Source organism: Eleginops maclovinus, chromosome 11 (assembly GCF_036324505.1).
Source record: "Eleginops maclovinus isolate JMC-PN-2008 ecotype Puerto Natales chromosome 11, JC_Emac_rtc_rv5, whole genome shotgun sequence".
Taxonomy (NCBI): domain Eukaryota; kingdom Metazoa; phylum Chordata; class Actinopteri; order Perciformes; family Eleginopidae; genus Eleginops; species Eleginops maclovinus.
This window is the reverse complement of record NC_086359.1, coordinates 7,747,629-7,765,627: the sequence shown is the minus strand read 5'-3', so window position 1 is coordinate 7,765,627 and position 17,999 is coordinate 7,747,629. Positions and strand designations below refer to the sequence as shown.

The 17,999-nt window shown below is 39.3% G+C and overlaps 1 protein-coding gene across 3 annotated transcripts; it reads right to left on the bottom strand.

Moving 5' to 3' along the window:
• Positions 1-11,836: 11,836 nt before the first annotated feature.
• Positions 11,837-17,792, bottom strand: si:dkey-5g14.1 (lysosomal proton-coupled steroid conjugate and bile acid symporter SLC46A3). 3 transcript variants are annotated; one of them, XM_063895464.1, is made up of 6 exons: positions 17,676-17,792; positions 16,914-17,129; positions 15,048-15,930; positions 14,443-14,526; positions 14,035-14,191; positions 11,837-13,203 (listed from the first exon to the last, which is right to left on the bottom strand). In XM_063895464.1, exons 2-6 carry the CDS (start codon positions 17,106-17,108, stop codon positions 13,095-13,097), a joined length of 1,428 nt encoding a protein of 475 aa, XP_063751534.1. In that variant the 5' UTR covers positions 17,109-17,129; positions 17,676-17,792; the 3' UTR covers positions 11,837-13,094. The 3 variants fall into 3 exon arrangements, with proteins under 3 accessions (XP_063751534.1, XP_063751536.1, XP_063751535.1); XM_063895466.1 differs by having other exon boundaries at positions 16,914-17,027; positions 17,676-17,781; XM_063895465.1 differs by lacking the exon at positions 14,035-14,191.
• Positions 17,793-17,999: the final 207 nt, after the last annotated feature.

The following is a 17,999-nucleotide window of genomic DNA, read 5'->3' as shown; positions in this document are numbered from 1 at the left end:
AGGAAGCTCAACAGGCGGTCTCATTTGCGATCCAATGCCACACAGCACAGACTGAAAACACTTTGATGATTGTTCGGGCACCTCGCAACGGGCTCCAGGTGTTCAGTGTGACCATAAAAGTAACTCTTGACACTGAACACAAGCCTTCTTGTTTATACACAAAGAAAATATGGATTTTCCTGTGCATTATGTTCATGATTTTTAATAATATAAAACACTTCCCTGAAAGCAACACATTCCCTGTTAAGATTTGCCAGGTATAATGCTTTTTGAATTCAGTCGCTGTGATGATTGCGGCCCAATAAAGATGGCAGGGGGCTATGATTTTAACGAGACCCTTCGTATGGCTTGTGGCTACTCTTGTTCTTTCTTTCATTTTGTCCATCTGTCACACTGCCGAACATGCCAGCGTTGTTCTGTTGTGGCTAATGCTAAAGGTCTGTCGCCCTCTGATGTGGTGGTCTTTCAAAGGGAGATTGCAACTGTGGTGCGGTGGTAGATTGAAGGGATTTGTTAGTACTTGACAGTAGGCAAGTGAGGAGTGAGTCCAGAACACCTTAAGGGATATTATCAGAAATGTACTTTCTGTGCTGCTGTGTTCAGTGTGTGTGCGTGTGAATGTTAATATATTATTTGGACACAGAGTTTCATTTCTGTTTGTGTGAGAGAGTCTCTTTTGCAGCTAATTCAGCAGAGAAAATATAACCTCCCCAAGGACATTGTGATCATTCCCAGCCAACAGGGAAGATTTGGGTTTCTTTAGTGATTTTATATAACAGGTGGTTTTCATTTCAGTGACAGTATCATCTTCAGATATTTGTTCTCTTCAGCTGTCTGGCTCCTGCACCCTGACCCACCCTCTTTTTCTATGTTACCGAACTCCTGTGTCCCCAATTGCCCTCTCCAAAGCTTTTTTCTCCACTTCTTATTTTTTTCTCTGTCTCTTCCTAAGTCTCTCCATTTAAAAATGAAGGCACTGTTCAGCTGGCTGTCATAAATCATTTAAAATATGAAACATTTAAGAGGTTGATGCCAAATGTAGCATATTAATAACATCAGGAAGTCATTATGCTGTTTTATACTTCACCTGATAGGCTCAGAGTAAATTGAGATTATGACCATCGCGGCCAAAGTTACAGGGGGTGTCGAATCCAGCAGCCATAACACCAGCTCTGCCAGATTTAGGAAGCCTCCTATAATATAAAAAGTCCTACTGGTGAGACATTTGCAGATCTTTGAAATGTTGTGCCCTCAGGTGTGAATTCACTGAAAACTTTCTGAATCAGTTCAAGATTCAAACCAAGAAAAGGGCTCCGCTCTCACAGTGTAAATAGAGCAATAGTTTCTTACCCTGGCAGAAGGCAGGATTTTAAAAGACCCTGAGCAAATTCTCCATGTTTATCCAGCATGTTTATCTTCTTCACTCAAGCAAAAGCTCTTAACCAGAATAAATAAAGACGCTCTTTGCAAAAGGAAGCAGTTTATGGAAAATGTGGTCGTCATTTTATGAAACACTTACAGTAAAAGGCCACTGGTGTGGGTTAGGAGCTGCAAATCATCTTTACTCTGGCCCCATTTTGTTGACAATGATTACATACAAATAAAGGCAAACAATTATAATGACAGTGACATATTGGTGTTAAAAAATTTGACATGAGTCACCCGTAAGGCAGCATTTTTCCGAGCGTCATAACTGACAAAAAACACAGCGTCACAATTTTGCAACCCAGACCCAAAACTGTCAGAATACACACCGACAAATCCTCCCGTCTTCTCATCCGCAGACATTGATAACGTTTAGCTTGCTAAGCTTCTGCATATTGTTGGGACATGGTAAAGTGCAGGTCTGCTAAAAATAAACTCCAGAAAGTTGGAACACGTAAAAGCATTGTTCTTAATGTGCCTATAATCACTAGGTTTCCGCATACTGATATAAAGAGTAGAGTTGAGTGTTGACAAACTATCCCTCTCTTTTCTTCCTCCACCTCAATGTAGCATTTCCTTTTTTTTATGAAGAACCAGAAAGGCCTGGAAGGACTCATTTTGTGAATTCCTTGTGCACATGCAATCCCCATATGAAGACAGCAGGATTGATTGCAGTATAAATGATTCCAAAACATATCCTCTGACATATTAGCACCACAATTTAAAACACATGATCATAAAAAGCATGAATTGTGTTGTTGACTTAAGCAAAAAATAGTTTAAGCAATTGGGGTGCTTTTAAATCCAGACAGTCAATGCTCCTTTGTCAGTGGTTCAAGGACTTCTTATCTCAACTTTGAGTAGGATTTTTTTTTTTTTTGGCATCCGAACTGAGTATAGACACATCTTATCTTGACTTATATTTTATTAATACAGCATTCAGGGTTTACATTAAGCTGTAATATGTAAGGCAGCATGATGAAGAGACATTTGTGAGCTTTAACTTTGAGGTTGCGAGGTGATTCTAGCACCAGGATGAAAGTGGCACTCTCAGTGACTCCAGCTGTGTCTCCTCTCCTTCAACACCATCCTCATCCTTTGGGTGACATCAACAGGATATCCTATTCGAACACCGCTGACCTTGGAAGAACTCCCGCATATACTCTGTAGAGTTTGTGTTCTAACCCTCTGGCCTGCTTTCTACATTTGATATTATCCCAATAGTCAATGGTTGCCTTAAACTCCGAGATTACGATGAGTTAAATGCGCAATATGCTTAATATAAAGTACCAAAGTAACGACTCCTCAACCAAACTTAAACAAATATGAGCTGCTTTGCTTACAGATGACTGAATTACAAAGGAAACATGTTTTTAGTATCTGCTACACCAACATATTTTGTGCTTTTCCATTTACTTCACATGCCATTTACTTAAAAATGCATTAGAGAAAGTGTTGAATTAGAAATCCTTTATTCGTCCGACATTGAGGAATTCATTTAACAGCAAAGGAACATTGCAGGTAAAATGGTAACAGTATGCAGGATATCAAATTAAATAAAGCACTAATTAATACCTTCAAATAAGTACACATGGTTAAAATACAAAGTAGCAGCGTTATAAAAGTACATTTACAGTAAGTGACATAGCCAATGCAGCACAAATAAATTGTAAAAAGTAGTTTTAAAGAGCTCTTAACGCAGGCTGTAAATTGCTAAGTCTTCTTGGCACAGCTGTCTTTTTTTTTTTTAAAGCACAAGAGCAGACCTTATCAAAGCTCGACTTCTGTTTAAAGCTCTTGCTGCATATTAAACATACACTCTGGAGTATTTCAAAGGTCATGTCCACTCACAAAACCTTCTCTTTAAACACACACACACACAACCATACTCATACGTGTTCCACACACACACAGTATGAAAGAATCGTTTGTAAATGGAAACCTGAAAAAATATATTTTAAAAAAGGGTTATTTTTCTTTAAAACATCCATTTGCTTATTATAGTATTAGAGGTTTAGTATTGATTAGTTGATGTCTGTTGAGCCCTTTGAGAGGTCATCCTGGGAGTCATTATGTTAAGGGAATATTTCAGCACGGCTGTCAATGATATTCTGTCCATAAATCTCAGGGAACAATAGCATTGAGGTCCCTTCCTAAAATGTAGCTTGGAAACCAGAACGTATTTTCCTCCAAATATTTCACAGGTCTTTTTTTTGTAAAGATTAGAAATGTTGACTTTAGGAAACTATAACCATTGTGAAGCAGAGGGAATGGAAAAAGCAACGGCATAAATGCTTTTCTTTTCTATCCTGGATTAACTGACTTTCCCGCTTAAAGAGATTGGCACGATTTAAAGATCTAATGATTTAAAGTGCTGGTCAGGAATTCACATCGTTTTTTCCCCTTTTCAATGTGCTGCTTGTCTTGCTAAGATGTCACCATTTCTCTGCACACCTCTGTTTAATGTTTCACTCCAAAGCAACAGTAAGCTGATAAAGGGATAATCAATAAGGTCAAATGAGGGTTAACCACCCCTCTCTGCTTCACTGTTAAACATCACAGTCAGCAGCATGCAAGCTCTATCACAAAACCTACATCTGGTAAGAGTCCCAAGCCAGATAAATTGGGTCACATAAGTTCACTTTTTAAATGGCAACACATGTCAAATCTGAAATTGATAGGAAGCAAGATCTTTTCAGGCAAAATATTTCACTGTAATTAGAAGAAACACCAAAACGATTTTGGAAAATAAAGACATTAACTCAAAAAGGTAGCATGCCTTGCATTAATTGTTTTGTTTTTTTTGTTTAGTCTATATTAATTGCAAGGCTTATTGGCTTTATTTATGGACGTAATTTACATTTTATCAGCGGGAACAGTGGAACAAAAGGATCAAATTGTCCTGCTTAAAGCATCTGGTTTCACCCCCTGGTGTGGCAGTTAGCATGTAACAGATGAAATCCAGGAAACATCTTGGCAGAGTTTGTTCATTTCCAGGTGCGGGGAAGTTTAAAGCACCCTCATTTATCTTTTCTTCCCTTATAGGTAAAGACACAGTACACCTTAGAAGATCTTTACCCGACGGCGAAATCAAGGACAAAGATGGTTTTCATTGGATTTTAGGATGGACACACTTATGTTTACAATACACAAAGGCTGTAATGTTCTTACTAATTAACTATTTATTTTCAATTTGACCATGTCGGTTTGATTGTTTGTACAGTATAAGCCATTTTCTATTTTCTAAGAAAAGCCTGACATCATATCGTGTGGATCAGCGTATACCAACATCCGTTATCATAACAGTAGTGTGTGAAAGGTTGTGAAGGGTTAGCTTATAACTACGTTTCAGCAAGTAAAATAAGTTTTAGGCAGATTTTTGATTAAGTAATTTGAACACATTTTTTCAATGTTTGGGTAAAGGTTACGACTTTATTTAAGGAAGTATAACAATAATTTAAATAATTAGAAATTTGAGAGTCTTGGCTTTTGTTTTGAATCAAGTGAAATAAAAGCTAAAAAATAAAAACATTGTGTGTGTCTCACTTCCTTTATGTGATGACAGAATGCTTTCTACACAATTTTAATGCACATAGAGAAGTATTTCAGTCACATCCTAGTGAATCTGGCATTTCATTTAGCAAATCTGCCAAAAAATAGGGCTTAAACAGCAGAGGGGACAGCTCATAAAGCTATCATGTACAAATATGTGCTTGTCATTCTGCAGATGCATATGTTCCTGTTCATATGTTCATCTTCATATGTTCATGTTCATATGTTCATCTTCATATGTTCCTGTTCATATGTTCATCTTCATATGTTCATGTTCATATGTTCATGTTCATATGTTCCTGTTCATATGTTCATCTTCATATGTTCATCTTCATATGTTCATGTCAGTGATATTGTTGATTTCACTGACACGGCTGACATCAATCACATGCAGACATGGAACATATGTTAGCAGTGCTCCAGTAGACACAAATAAGTCTTAACAGCTGGAAGAAGAGAACTCTGGAAGGAAGATAAGGTCAAAACAGCCCTCCGGATATTATTTGTGTCCTTAGACTTTCCCTGCTTGTAGGAAGAATATCTTCCTCTGAAAATGCCGCGGCTTCCAGGCTTTACAAACAACAGGAGGATCCTGTCTCAGTAATTCCCTACTGGAGATGACAGTCGGGGGACCCAAGGACATTGCAGTAGTCTAAATCTTGCGGCAAGTCCTCTCTCCAAGAAATCTCTTGTTGTTGTAGGGAAAGAAAGGAGAGAGGGAGGAATCCTTTGGGGCAGCATGGACAATAAATTCACCATGATAATCTGCCCTCAACCCCACACTCACCCCGAACCCCACCTATAATATCACATACTACATATGGGAAGGAGTCTTCCTCTCTCATGTTTGGGTTCATGAAGTCTGGCTTGAAAGACGAAATACAATCTATCTCGAATGACTGCCTTCATTAAAACCTGGTCCAGATGTATCATTTGACTCCAATGTTGAACATCGAGGGATTCGCTAATTCAGACAAATGAAAGCAAAACAATAATATTGAAAAGGGTCAGTGACAGGGTGGTTTCCTGAGAGACTGTTGGTTGTGGAACTTTTGCCATAAAAGTTAACTAAGAGATCGACACGGCACATAGAAATGCTGTCACCATGAATTACAGGAGGGGCTTTAATTAAAATGTTCATCTTTTATGGTTACGTTTGATTACAGTCAAACAAACTCTGAATTTAAGCCGTACAACAATTGTATTGTATTGTCTGTTTAGCCAAATGCTGATGTAGTTTATTCATGTGCGACGTGAGGCTCAACTAGGTACACAAAATAATGAAAACACTGATAAGCCTCAAGGTGCAGTGGGTGAAACAGTCCTTACCATATACATAGCCATTTCAGTTTATTGTGAATTAATAATACTAAGTTACCAAGCCTTAAAAAAAGGGGAAAAAAGGAAACTTATTATATGTTACTGCTTTTAAATTATTAACGTCTTCAGTAGGAACCAATGGGTTTGCCACACACAGAGAAGGGAAGTCAGGAAGTATCAAAAAACAGACTTGGTTGGTTTTGGTCTTTGATGATCTGGATAGCTGTAAGATAATAATGTTACATTTTGAACTTTTTTCGCAGATCATTTCCACTCCAAGGCCATAATTAGAAACCTGATGCTTATGAGCGCTGCGGAAACTGTGCTAATGCAAACTGAATGAAAATGCCTATTAATAGGCCAGTAAAAACCACACAAGTGCAGGCCGTAAAAATGAGCTCATTGCAGAGAACAGAGGCATGGGTTGGGTCAGAGAAAATCTGATGAATACAGATGTGACTGTGTGCTCTCCCATCACTCCACAGCATGCTGGCTTACTGTTTGCCAGTGTGGCTAAACAGAGGGTTTACTAGCCCTGTGGTTCCCGTAAACTCAGAGCTTCTGATTCGACCAGAGATACCTCTCTTTGTCAGTTTGTGTGTTTGGGTCTGTTTGTGTTTAGGTACACGCCCCGACCAAATGCAATTAGTGTGAACCCACTTAAGACACACGTTGCTGTTAATATACCCACAGGGACAACAAAACGTTCAAGGATAATTGCGACCAGAGAGAAGAGACCAAAAGAAAGAAAAATCTGTATTGTAAAGATGATTGCATAGAAATCATGACAAGGATAATGATGACAATATGAGTCAGTTTAAGGATTAGTAATGCTCACTGTAATCCCTTAGAGGTACAGACACTAAATGTGGCCTATACTTCACTGTCAGTCAAGCCTTCTTCTCCTCATTCCTCTGCGATTACAAGTTCCTGAGTTTTCCTTCAATCCAGGCACCAGGCTGATTAGTCTGACGCACTGAAGCAGAGCCGGCAAAATGGAGAGAAGCAACGTATTGATTGTCACAGTGACCTTTCCTTTGCCACTGTTCCAAAAATGTGGGGGTAGCCATTATTTAAGACTCTGGCATACCATTATCCGAAGTGGCAAAAACAGGAGCACGTCTCTACACACAGGACATTCATTGCTTTCAATGTAATCATTGTGGTCTACCTTCCGCTGGGCCCTCATAATATGGGTGTGCCGATAATCAATTTAACTTGCCATGTTCAGAGAAATGACACAATACCAATGTTATCATTTTGACCATTCAAATAAAAATGTATACCTGCCCCTTAAAAATGAATATCTGCGCTAGACTTCAATTTGATTTATCAGTGGCATTCAAACAACCGACAATACAGTGATCTTATCAATCGATAGTGGTTGTGAGTTTTGGTTTGATTGTATCTTATGTAGACCTAATCCCATATTGAATCCACTCAAATCTGAATCCTTTAAGGTCTCCAGTGTGTGTGTGTGTGTGTGTGTGTGTGTGTGTGTGTATGTGTGTGTGTGTGTGTGTGTGTGTGTGTGTGTGTGTGTGTGTGTGTGTGTGTGTGTGTGTGTGTTTGTGTGTGTGTGTGTGTGTGTGTGTGTGTGTGTGTGTGTGTGTGTGTGTGCGTCCAGCAGTGGCTCAGTCAGTAGGGGCTTGGACTGGGAATCGTAGGGTCGCCGGTTCAAGTCCCCGAACAGACTTGAAAATATGGAAGGTGGACTGCTACTTGGAGAGGTCCCAGTTCACCTCCTAGGCCCTGCTGTGGTGCCCTTGAGCAAGGCACCGGACACCTCCAATCCCCCCCTCCCCATTGCTCCCCGGGCGCTGCACGATAGCTGCCCACTGCTCCTAGTACTAGGATGGGTTAAATGCAGAGGACCAATTTCACTGTGTGTGCTCTGCTGTGTGCATGTATGTGACTAATAAAGAGGGTTTCATCCTCCGAGTGTGTGTGTGTGTGTGTGTGTGTGTGTGTGTGTGTGTGTGTGTGTGTGTGTGTGTGTGTGTGTGTGTGTGTGTGTGTGTGTGTGTGTGTGTGTGTGTGTGTGTGTGTGTGTGTGTGTGTGTGTGTGTGTGTGTGTGTGTGTGTGTGTGTGTGTGTGTGTGTGTGTGTGTGAGCCCACCCTGGAAAGTGGTTCTGTGTTGCTGTGAAATGTGGTAGTACTTCTAAAAGCAATAAAGGTGCTAAATGAAAATACTGGCATTTGGCTGTGGCTGTAAGTGTGTCTGTGGATGGGCAGGAGACACATTACAGTAGATATGCAGGGTTGGGGGGGCTGAATAAGTGACTATAAAACCTCTTCTGGTTGGTAGGATGGTTGGAGATTACAAAGGAGAGAAGAGGGGTCTGTGGCTGGGGCATGTGCCAATAACAGCAGTTAAATATCTATATTTGAAACAGATTATAAAAAGCTAGGCAGTCCCCTTTAGTAAAGTAGTTGAGAGAAAATGAGGATGTGGAGGAGGGAGGTAAGACCGACAGGGGAATCGACATTATTGGCGGTTAGGACAGAGTGAAGACATCTGTGGAGGGAGTGGGTAACCACAAGAAGCCATGGGATCCAGATGGGACCGAAACAGGTACAGAAATATGTTCATAATGAAGAACAGATAAATAAATAGAAAGATCAAAGGACAACCGTGCCAAAGGGTTTAGGGGAGAGTCGAAAATCTATAAAAGTAAAGACGACAAGTGATTTCAACCTTTCGTAGTGAAAACATAGGAGGAATGGGAATAATTATAGGTCAGGGACAGAGCTCCTGGATCTCTGACAAACATCCAGCTAAGCACACACACAACCTATAATGCATGCAAAGATAGCACGTGGGGAGCGTGAAATCATCATACCATCACATTACTGACACATATTATGCGTTGCATTGCAAGGCAAGCCTGCCAGCAGGGGAAAACCAACACAGTGGCGTGACCTTTGTCGAGGGTAAAAGAGGTGTAGATAAATTAAAAGATGAATGAGCTCTTACCAACTGACAAGAACAGACTGTCCTTCTCATATTTAACTGCCAGTCCTGTAACTGTGCGAGTAAAATTAGGTGCAAAAACATCAAGGCAAGGACTGGTAAAATTGAGATATGATTTATTCAAACTATAGCCTTATTAAAAACTCATAAGCAGACAAGAAACCATAAAGCTCCTGAACTGCCTGGGAAAATGCGCTGTAATAATATCTGCTCAACTTCAACTGTCTAGATGTATCCGAGGGAAACTTTCAAGCTGCATCTGCTACTTGAAAGCTGATGAAAACGATTTGAAACATGAATTTCGTATTGAGCCGTTTCTGTGTGTGAAAATGTGAAGAAAATGGGTTAGAAACAGCTTTTGTGCTGAGCTAAATCAACACACATTCATATTAAATCTCAGTCTTATATAGCTAATTAAAGTTGAGCCTTTACTGTATACAAAATGAGAATTCAAAGCAGTGAATGGTGGAATCAAATTTTCCTCCAATGATCAAATCATTCCAGCCTGGGAAGCCCCTCTACTGCACCCTTGCATCAGTCACGCAAACCACCTCAAATGGTTTATTTTTATTATAGTGAATTATCTCCTCCCGGGGAGCAGAAGGTTGAGATAAAGAGTGGGTCTGTTAGCAACTTACTGGATCAACATCAGAGATTGAGCTATTGGCAATGTGATGTGGTGTAGTGCAGATGATCGTACTGCTTAGTCAGCTCGTTTGGAAACCAGAAACCAAAGACCCTCGATCCCCTGCCTTCAAGCTTTCCTTTAATCCTCAACGACCCCATGCATGCCAGACACATTCAAGGCTTTTCACCCCTGGGAAAACTGTCTCCTCGCTTGCAAACCATCGTCACTCTTCACCACACCTTCATCTCTAATTCAACCAGAAACCTCTTGTGTAGTGCCAAGCAAGTCCGGCATCAGATGATCCCTTATTTAACCTCCAGTGCAGCAGGATGAATTCAAACTCGGTGTCAAAATTACCTTACAATCACGCTGCAGTCACGGTTCTGGAGACTTGAGGATGGAAATCAAATAACTGCACATTAGAATCAGACGTCATTTGGGTTTCCGTGAATGAAGCCAATTCAAACTGACACACCAATTATCGATTTTAAAAAAGGAAACACACTTTCACTGGCATGTTTCTACTTTAACTATGTTCACTGAGTTTCCCTAGGAGACTTATAAAGTAGGTCTTCTCCTTCTTCCAAGTATTTGTCCTTTCCATTCTCATGGGGGTTTCCCATCATCCCGTGAAAATCACATCCCTCAACTGAGTTTAACCGATAGAATCGAAATGTGCAGAAACAAAGAACCCAACAAAAACCCAATTTAAAGATAAACTGATAACTAATATGATGCATCATGTATACCTCTGGTGTGATGTATCAGTTTAGTGCAGATTTATATAAGGGTATTGTATTACATTGCCATCATCTCTTTCATCTTTTGTGGTTGCAGACGTTATTTACATAGCTGTGTTTCCACACTAACCCAATGATCCAGTAAGTAAGCATGCAATCTGATAGGATGCATGCCAGCATTGCTGATGCCCATTCATCATCAACAAAACACACACCGTTTGCAAGCTACATGCTTTCTATTTAATCTCACATCTCTCCCAGAAAAGAGGGTCAAAATAAGGTTTACACACATGCACATAGGCACAATTACAAACTGTCTCAGTAAAAGACAAAGACAAGAGGTGGGAAGCTTTAGAAACTTCAGTAGGCCTACATGGAAATCAAATTCAATAAACTTTAGGTATGAGAGGAACAGTATCGAGCTGGAGGTTTTTGGAGCATGCACTGGTGGAAAAAAATTACTGAACACTTCCTATAATCAAAAGGAATTGGTCACCAACATAATGTATGGTAGCCTATATCAGTTAGTTAAAAAAGGAAAGTTTTCTTGTATTGGGGACCATGACATTTTGTCCAGACAACTCTTAACAACTCATCAGACCATTACATTACGCCGTATGGCTGCACTGCCAACATAACCACGTTTGTTGTGGTTAAACCTAGTCATCAATAGTCCCTTTGTAGCACTTAGCATGTGTAAAAAGTAGTGGATAAATATAGTAGATTTACAGCTACGTTAATAAGATTTCAACACATTTCATTCTTCATTCCTTAAGGCAACATGAAGGAAAGGATAGGTTGTTTGCCATGTCTAAAACAGCTGGTATGTTATGTAGGGGTTTACATTTATATAGTGTTGGCTGATGATATTATAGCATTAGCATGTCAGTGAGTCTGTAAGACTGGACCAAGGGTGACGCCTAGTGGTGAATATGCAGAAGACAGCGTCACTCTACAGTATTCAAAAACTAGTGCGGTTGCACGTTCAGTATTTACGATTTCACTTGCTTGTTATTTTATGTTTTATTTTATTATTGGTGTTCTTTTTTGTATTCCAAACCAAACATTAAGAAAGTCAGCTTATTTTAAACGACCGGAGGCCTAATTGATCATTATTTCTTTGCTAATAGGATTAGTAATTGATGACACAGCACATACATATCTGATAGTGTTAGATGAAGTCATCGGATACTCAATTTTCAAAACACTTCATTTCTTTTATTTTTTAAATTGTTTTTACACAAAGAGAAGTACTGAAGAATTAACATTATTATAGATGTTTGGGGTTTATTTTGTGCACCTTTTAAATAAACTCCCAAATAAAAAAATAAATAAAAAAACTCAAACTACATCCCTGCATATCCAAATACACTTCAATGATACAACATTTTGAATTCAAATTCAAAAACACAACACCTGCAGCTGGTTGGTCCACCTTAAACTATACCTTAATGTACATCCTGTTCAATCCAGCTTCCTCAATAAGGAACATTTGTGGGTGGACACATAGAAATAACATATTCCAGTCATAATTGATAAAACCTGCACAATTTCCAATATTATATTTAACTACATCCTTTATCCTGACTCAGTAAAGCCAATTATACATTTTTGATTGTTGCCTTTTATAGTCTTTGCGATTTCCTATTGGGATGAAATTGATTGTTCGAGGACAATCATAACAAGTTGTGAATAGAGACTATTCATTTCCTAAAAAGAACAGACTCACTTGTTCCCTTTTCACCCCCCTTCCTCTTTTTGGGGGTTTCTTGACATCATTTATACATTCACATGTATACTAAAATATTTGTTTACTTTTACATCACTAAAAGCAGGGTTCAGATTTTTTTTTAATCTACATTGTATATTTGTTTGAAAGATAAAATCAACATTATATAATAATCTAGATTTCTATGGTATGGTATACTTTTAAGGAACAAGTGAAAGTGGAGTTCTTTGTAAGGGCATTTACTAACATTGCACTGTAATAGCCAAAGGCGGAGAGACCTGAATCACTTCACATACCTATAACTTAAAAAAAAAAACTATCATATTTTTAACTTGCAAATCATATCACACTGCAATACCGTATCAAAACAATCATTTTGAAAGCATTAGCATTGTCACAGTAAGGTCTTAGATGCATGGCCTACATCTGTGTTTTAAATCCTATTTATGGTACCATTGTGATCTAATTCAACATGTTCATATTTCATATTTTAAAAATATGTTTCACCGGTAGAGAACCTGTTTGCATACAACTCCCTGCTGTATCTTCCTCTTGTTCAACTTCAATAGCACAAAAAACCACAGCAATAAAAACAAACAAAGAAGAATCTGTAACCTGCATTATCAAATTAAAACTGAGATCAACAGTCCTTGAGGTAAAACATGAGTGTCTTTAAAATAAATGACTCAAGTAAAAAGTGCTTGACAGTTTTTGGCAGATATGGCTCAGGTAAGAATAGGAATCCTGTCGTTCTGATCTTCGGAAACATCCTCCTCCCCTGAGACCGGCTTTGTGACTTCTTCGGTAACATTCACTCCTATAACACTGACCACTCTGAAACACGGAAAAACAGGCATTAATAGAAGCAGAAAAACATGGGATTCATCAACTTTCTATCAATTCAAACTAAACGTTCTTCTCAACGTAGCTTTTCTCTGTAAACCCGCATCAGATTGCCTGAGTAAGGACGTTTTCAACAATTGTTTTCACCTGCCAAAGTCTTGGTGTGAAGCCCATGTTGTCCTTGGCTGTAAGTCTGAGATTGCTGAACCAGTGGCTTTGTTATTCTATAACTACTCAGGATGTAACAGAAGAAGCAGTGCATGTGACAGAGAGATCACTCGAGGAGTGTTATGTGTCACGCTACACGTCCCAAACTGACTCAGCAGCAGCACTACTTTGCCAAGTGAGTGTCTCAAAACAAATGTAAAAACAAAGGGTACCACAGATCCTGTTAAGAACTCAATTTCTATACCACAAGAAAGCATGAATTAATCTCCGATATAAAGATAGCGATGTGAAGAGGGAAACAGTTTGATGAGGGAAGTTGAATGCTGCAAGAATGAGGAACCAATGGTTTCGCCGATGCCTAAATCAGGGATGGCATTTCTCTTTCTTGTTAGTCAAGCAAAACAGGCAGTGTGTGAATCAGCAGAAAATAGAGTGTGCACAGCGTACAGCTCTGAGTCTACCTGCACAGCATAAACTGTACATAAACTGCTCTGTTTTTGTTGCTAAACTAACAAATCATTTTGGGTAGAAGTCTCTCTTGACAACCTTGTTAAGTTTGGACGGATGTATGGTTGTATGCTCCAATCATGAAACTATATTTGCGTTTTGTAGTAAAACTAGAAAAAGCTATTTAATATGGCAACATATACATACCCTAAAATAAACAAAGGGATAGCACAGAGCACTGCAGCCAACAGGAAGACGAAGCCAGGGTACCATGCCACCGTAGCAGCGTAGATGCTGTTGAAGACTGCGCTCGCTACATTGTTAGTTAAACTGTCCAGGAAGGAAAGACAGGCAAACAGGGCTCCTGCAAAAACACACCGCGGAGAGAAGAAGGGTTTTAAGAAGTGATAAGGTGACAAAAAACATGATATTTCTGAAATCCAACAGTTTAGCTTCAAAAATCAATTTGCTCTAAGGAACAGAAAGTCGGAGTGTTATGTTTTGTAGAGCATTTTGAAGTTGCTTGGACAGGCAACTCTTCAATGGACTCTGACTCTACAAACAAACACTCAGACACGCTTCTGCTGCTCTTGCAAAAGCCCTGACTCCACTCACCCTGTTCAGACTTTGAGACGATCTTTGATAACATGGAACGAATGACAGGATAAGGCATGATAGAAAGAAACATTGGCACCCACACTGTGAAAAAAAAAGAATAAAAAATAGGTTAAACATCATAACGCAGAGACTATAATGTAACCACATCAAATGCCAAAATACAAACATCCTAATTAAAGTCAATTGATATTTCACTTTGGTCTATGATTTCTACACCTTGTAAAGCTGGTGTGAAAGGTAGATTCTGTTGCAATGTTTATGCAAATGTTCAGTTCTATAGTACTCTTCCTCAGGGTTGTCCTTGACAAAAATCTTAGTCGACTAATAATCATAACATTTTGTGGACAATTCTGTCAAACTGAGTTTCTCCACAAAGAGAAAGACAGGAGTAATGTAAAAGTATGCAGGCATAGTTTGGAAACTGATAATGCTCCACTTCCCCTTTAATCTAACATTTAACAACTAAACAAGGTGCAGCTTTTAAACTTACTCAACACCTGTCAGTCAAGGCTTTGGAGGTTGTTTTTCAACTAAACAGCAGATTAAAAACTATAACGCATTATTGGTTTCCTCAGAATAGTTGTTACAGAATGTTTTCTCACCTATATACATCATAAGAGTGGTCTTTGTAAAGGCCAACAGGAGCATGCCTGATAACACAGACAGGATCCCCATCAGGACAATGACCAGCTGTGGGACACCACAGTACGTGAATGCAGACACTCCCAAAAAACTGGTCAGGAACACGGACATCGACAGGGCTGAACCGTAGCCAATCATAATCTCTGTCCAACACAGTGGCTCATTCAGCTCAAATAGTGTCATCAAGGAGAGACCACCCACGTAGGCGAAGGAGAAGCTGGTGAAAATTAGTATCAGGAGGATCAAGAGAGTTCTAATCCTGCGGTTGGCCCCTGCAAACATGTGGTAGATACCGTAGATCATCTGTTTCACAGCTGAGCGCTGAGGAGACCCATCTAGGAGAATGGCATCAGCGGGAGGCTTTTTCACAGTCTCTTCAAGGATGAAAATGGCATAGAGTAGGACAAAACACTGAACCAGCGCAGAGGTTAAGAATGGCCAATTAAAGCCTGCAGCTTTCAGAAAGTAGCCTGTTGATATCGAGGCCACGCCAGACAACAGGCCAATCATCATGTCCACTCCGGCCATGCGCAGTGTTTTCCGACTACCATCCTCACACAAGTCCGCTATGTAGGCGAAACAGCCCCCCAGAAATGTGCCCAAGCCGCCAAACAAGGAGCTGAGAAACGATGAGCCAACGAGAAAGTAAATATTGAGCTCGAAGTAGGATATCGCCAGGAATGACAAGGTGTAGATCAACGTGCCAATCAAAGGCATGATGATTGTGATCTTGCGTCCTCCCCGGTCACTGTAGGCCACAAGCATTAGGGTGACCACCAAAGAGGGGATTGCAGAGAAGAGATTTGTGTAGAGGGAAAAGAGAGATGCCTGCTTCTGTACCTCCTGAAAACACAGAAAAGAGAGAGCATGGTTATGTCAGAAAAAACATGTATGAGCTGATTCTGAACTGTCTGTTTTTAACTCTGATGACAGTTAGTGACATGAAATGTCATGAAACCAACACAGATAGATTTCTGCATCATGTGATGTTTTGTTACTCAGGACCGAAAGGAACAGAGCTGTTCCTTTGTTGTAACAGGTGTACAGTAGGAGGGGGGTTTTCAAGAAGAAAAAAAAAACAGGCTTTTTCTAGAACAGTGTTTGTTCTCACTTCTCTGTTATGCTTACTCTATAAATACACCACCACTAATGCTTTTTTCTTTAAGAACATATCTCCAAAATGTTTTTCTCAAAAGGCAGTAAATCTTCGCTGCAACTGAATGTTTGATTAAATTCTCTGAAATGACGATGAGGATTTAATTAAGATTGTCACTATTCAGAAAAAGTGTTGCTTCTGCAGCATGTGAGTGTCCGTACGGTTTCAGAAGAGTATACCTTAGTCACAGGTTTCCATGTCATATAAGTTTATGGCACAGTAGCTGAATCAGTTGTTTTTTAGCTGAAATGTGTTGCAAGATCTGAAAGTTTTATAGGAAAAGTCATGCAGATCTGTGACAGCAAAAGTCCAACACAGAAAGGGATGAGAACTGCAGCTTTTGGAAGAATTAACTGCAACTATGGATAGAGCAATGTTTGCTGAGCTCCAGATAACTTTATGAAGCCTGACTGGTTTTTGTGTAAGCAAGGCATCAACAACACTGGGTAAAGGTTGTGTAAAATTAGTTCACATAATAAATACAACCGCCAGTCCTTGTTCCACTGAACATTTAACACAGGTAGATGCCGGGAAAGTTAATACAATTAGATTAATTCTTAGTGTTTCCTAAAAGGAAGCAGAAGAAAAAGTGTATTTACAATTGCCAATATTGTTTTTATCTTAAGTTGCATGCACCTCTGTTACGTACATTTGTAAGTGTGTTACTGACCTCATGGTAGCTGGAATGGTTGTTGGCGCTGCTGTTCTCTGCACATCTTGTGGCATTGTCAGAGATGGGATAGGTGGTGTTTGTCAGCTCTTGCCAGAGCCTCCGGTAAACATACTGCTGCACAAGAGGATAGATGAGAAAACTGGAGAAAGCGTACAGTGCAACAATAGGCTCCACCAGGAAAAGACCCTTCATGTTGATGAGCTACAATATTCCCTGGGCAAGAAAAAAAAAAAAACACATTTAGAGATAAACATAAACACAGATAATAAGATAACACATAGGCTACTGGTTAACTGTGCATGTCCAAGCAGATATCATGTGAAGCATACGGCCATATTTCAAAAACAGTTTAAAGTGTAAGTAGCATAGAAATATTGATTTGTTAGTCTGTTGTAATTTTAACATTAAGGTACAATTAAGGCTTTGCAGACACGTTATTTATAAATAAGTCTTCTTAAAATAGTACAACTTATTGATTCAAGTAAGACGTGGATGATCGTGCTATATTTGTTATGTTGTTTTTGCCTTTTGATGACTATTGATGAGAGCGTTTTCTCTACATGTATCAACCCAATATTAGCTGAGCGTTTCTATCATTAAATAGAATATTGGACGATATCCTTCTATTGCACAATTTGTTCCTGTGGAAGCAGCGCGATGTGCAGTGCTAGGTCAACACACAACAGAAGAAAACAACGGCTTAGCCTAAAACTTATTTGCGTATGAAATGATGACATGAATAAACAGTATAAATCTCACCTTTTTGATAGGCGCCTGGTTTATGTTTTAAACTAACAACTAACCCTTGTAAAACATCCTGTTTAGGAGGTCAATCGGAGCTCTTGTTATATACAGAAGAGTACGGCGTTGTTATGACACGCACAAGTCCCGCCCCTCACCATATATGATTGGACAGTAGTCTTTCTGGAATGCGTTTAGTTGATCGGTAAACCTATCAGTCATGAGCCAAACCGGCCAAGAACATTTTTGAATTCCTGTAATGGGCCTTTTATTCAATATCAACCAATTATAACATGTATTTAAATACCTGCTAAGGAAATTTCATTTGATTTAACTTGGAAA

Excerpts from the sequence above, each read along its gene's own strand:
- si:dkey-5g14.1 (XM_063895464.1), bottom strand. The coding sequence starts at position 17,108 with ATGAAGGGTCTTTTCCTGGTGGAGCCTATTGTTGCACTGTACGCTTTC. Across the intron at positions 15,931-16,913 it reads ACCATTCCAGCTACCATGAG|GAGGTACAGAAGCAGGCATC; the intron begins GTCAGTAACACA and ends CTGTGTTTTCAG. Across the intron at positions 13,204-14,034 it reads ATCCCTTTGTTTATTTTAGG|AGTGGTCAGTGTTATAGGAG; the intron begins GTATGTATATGT and ends TCCGTGTTTCAG.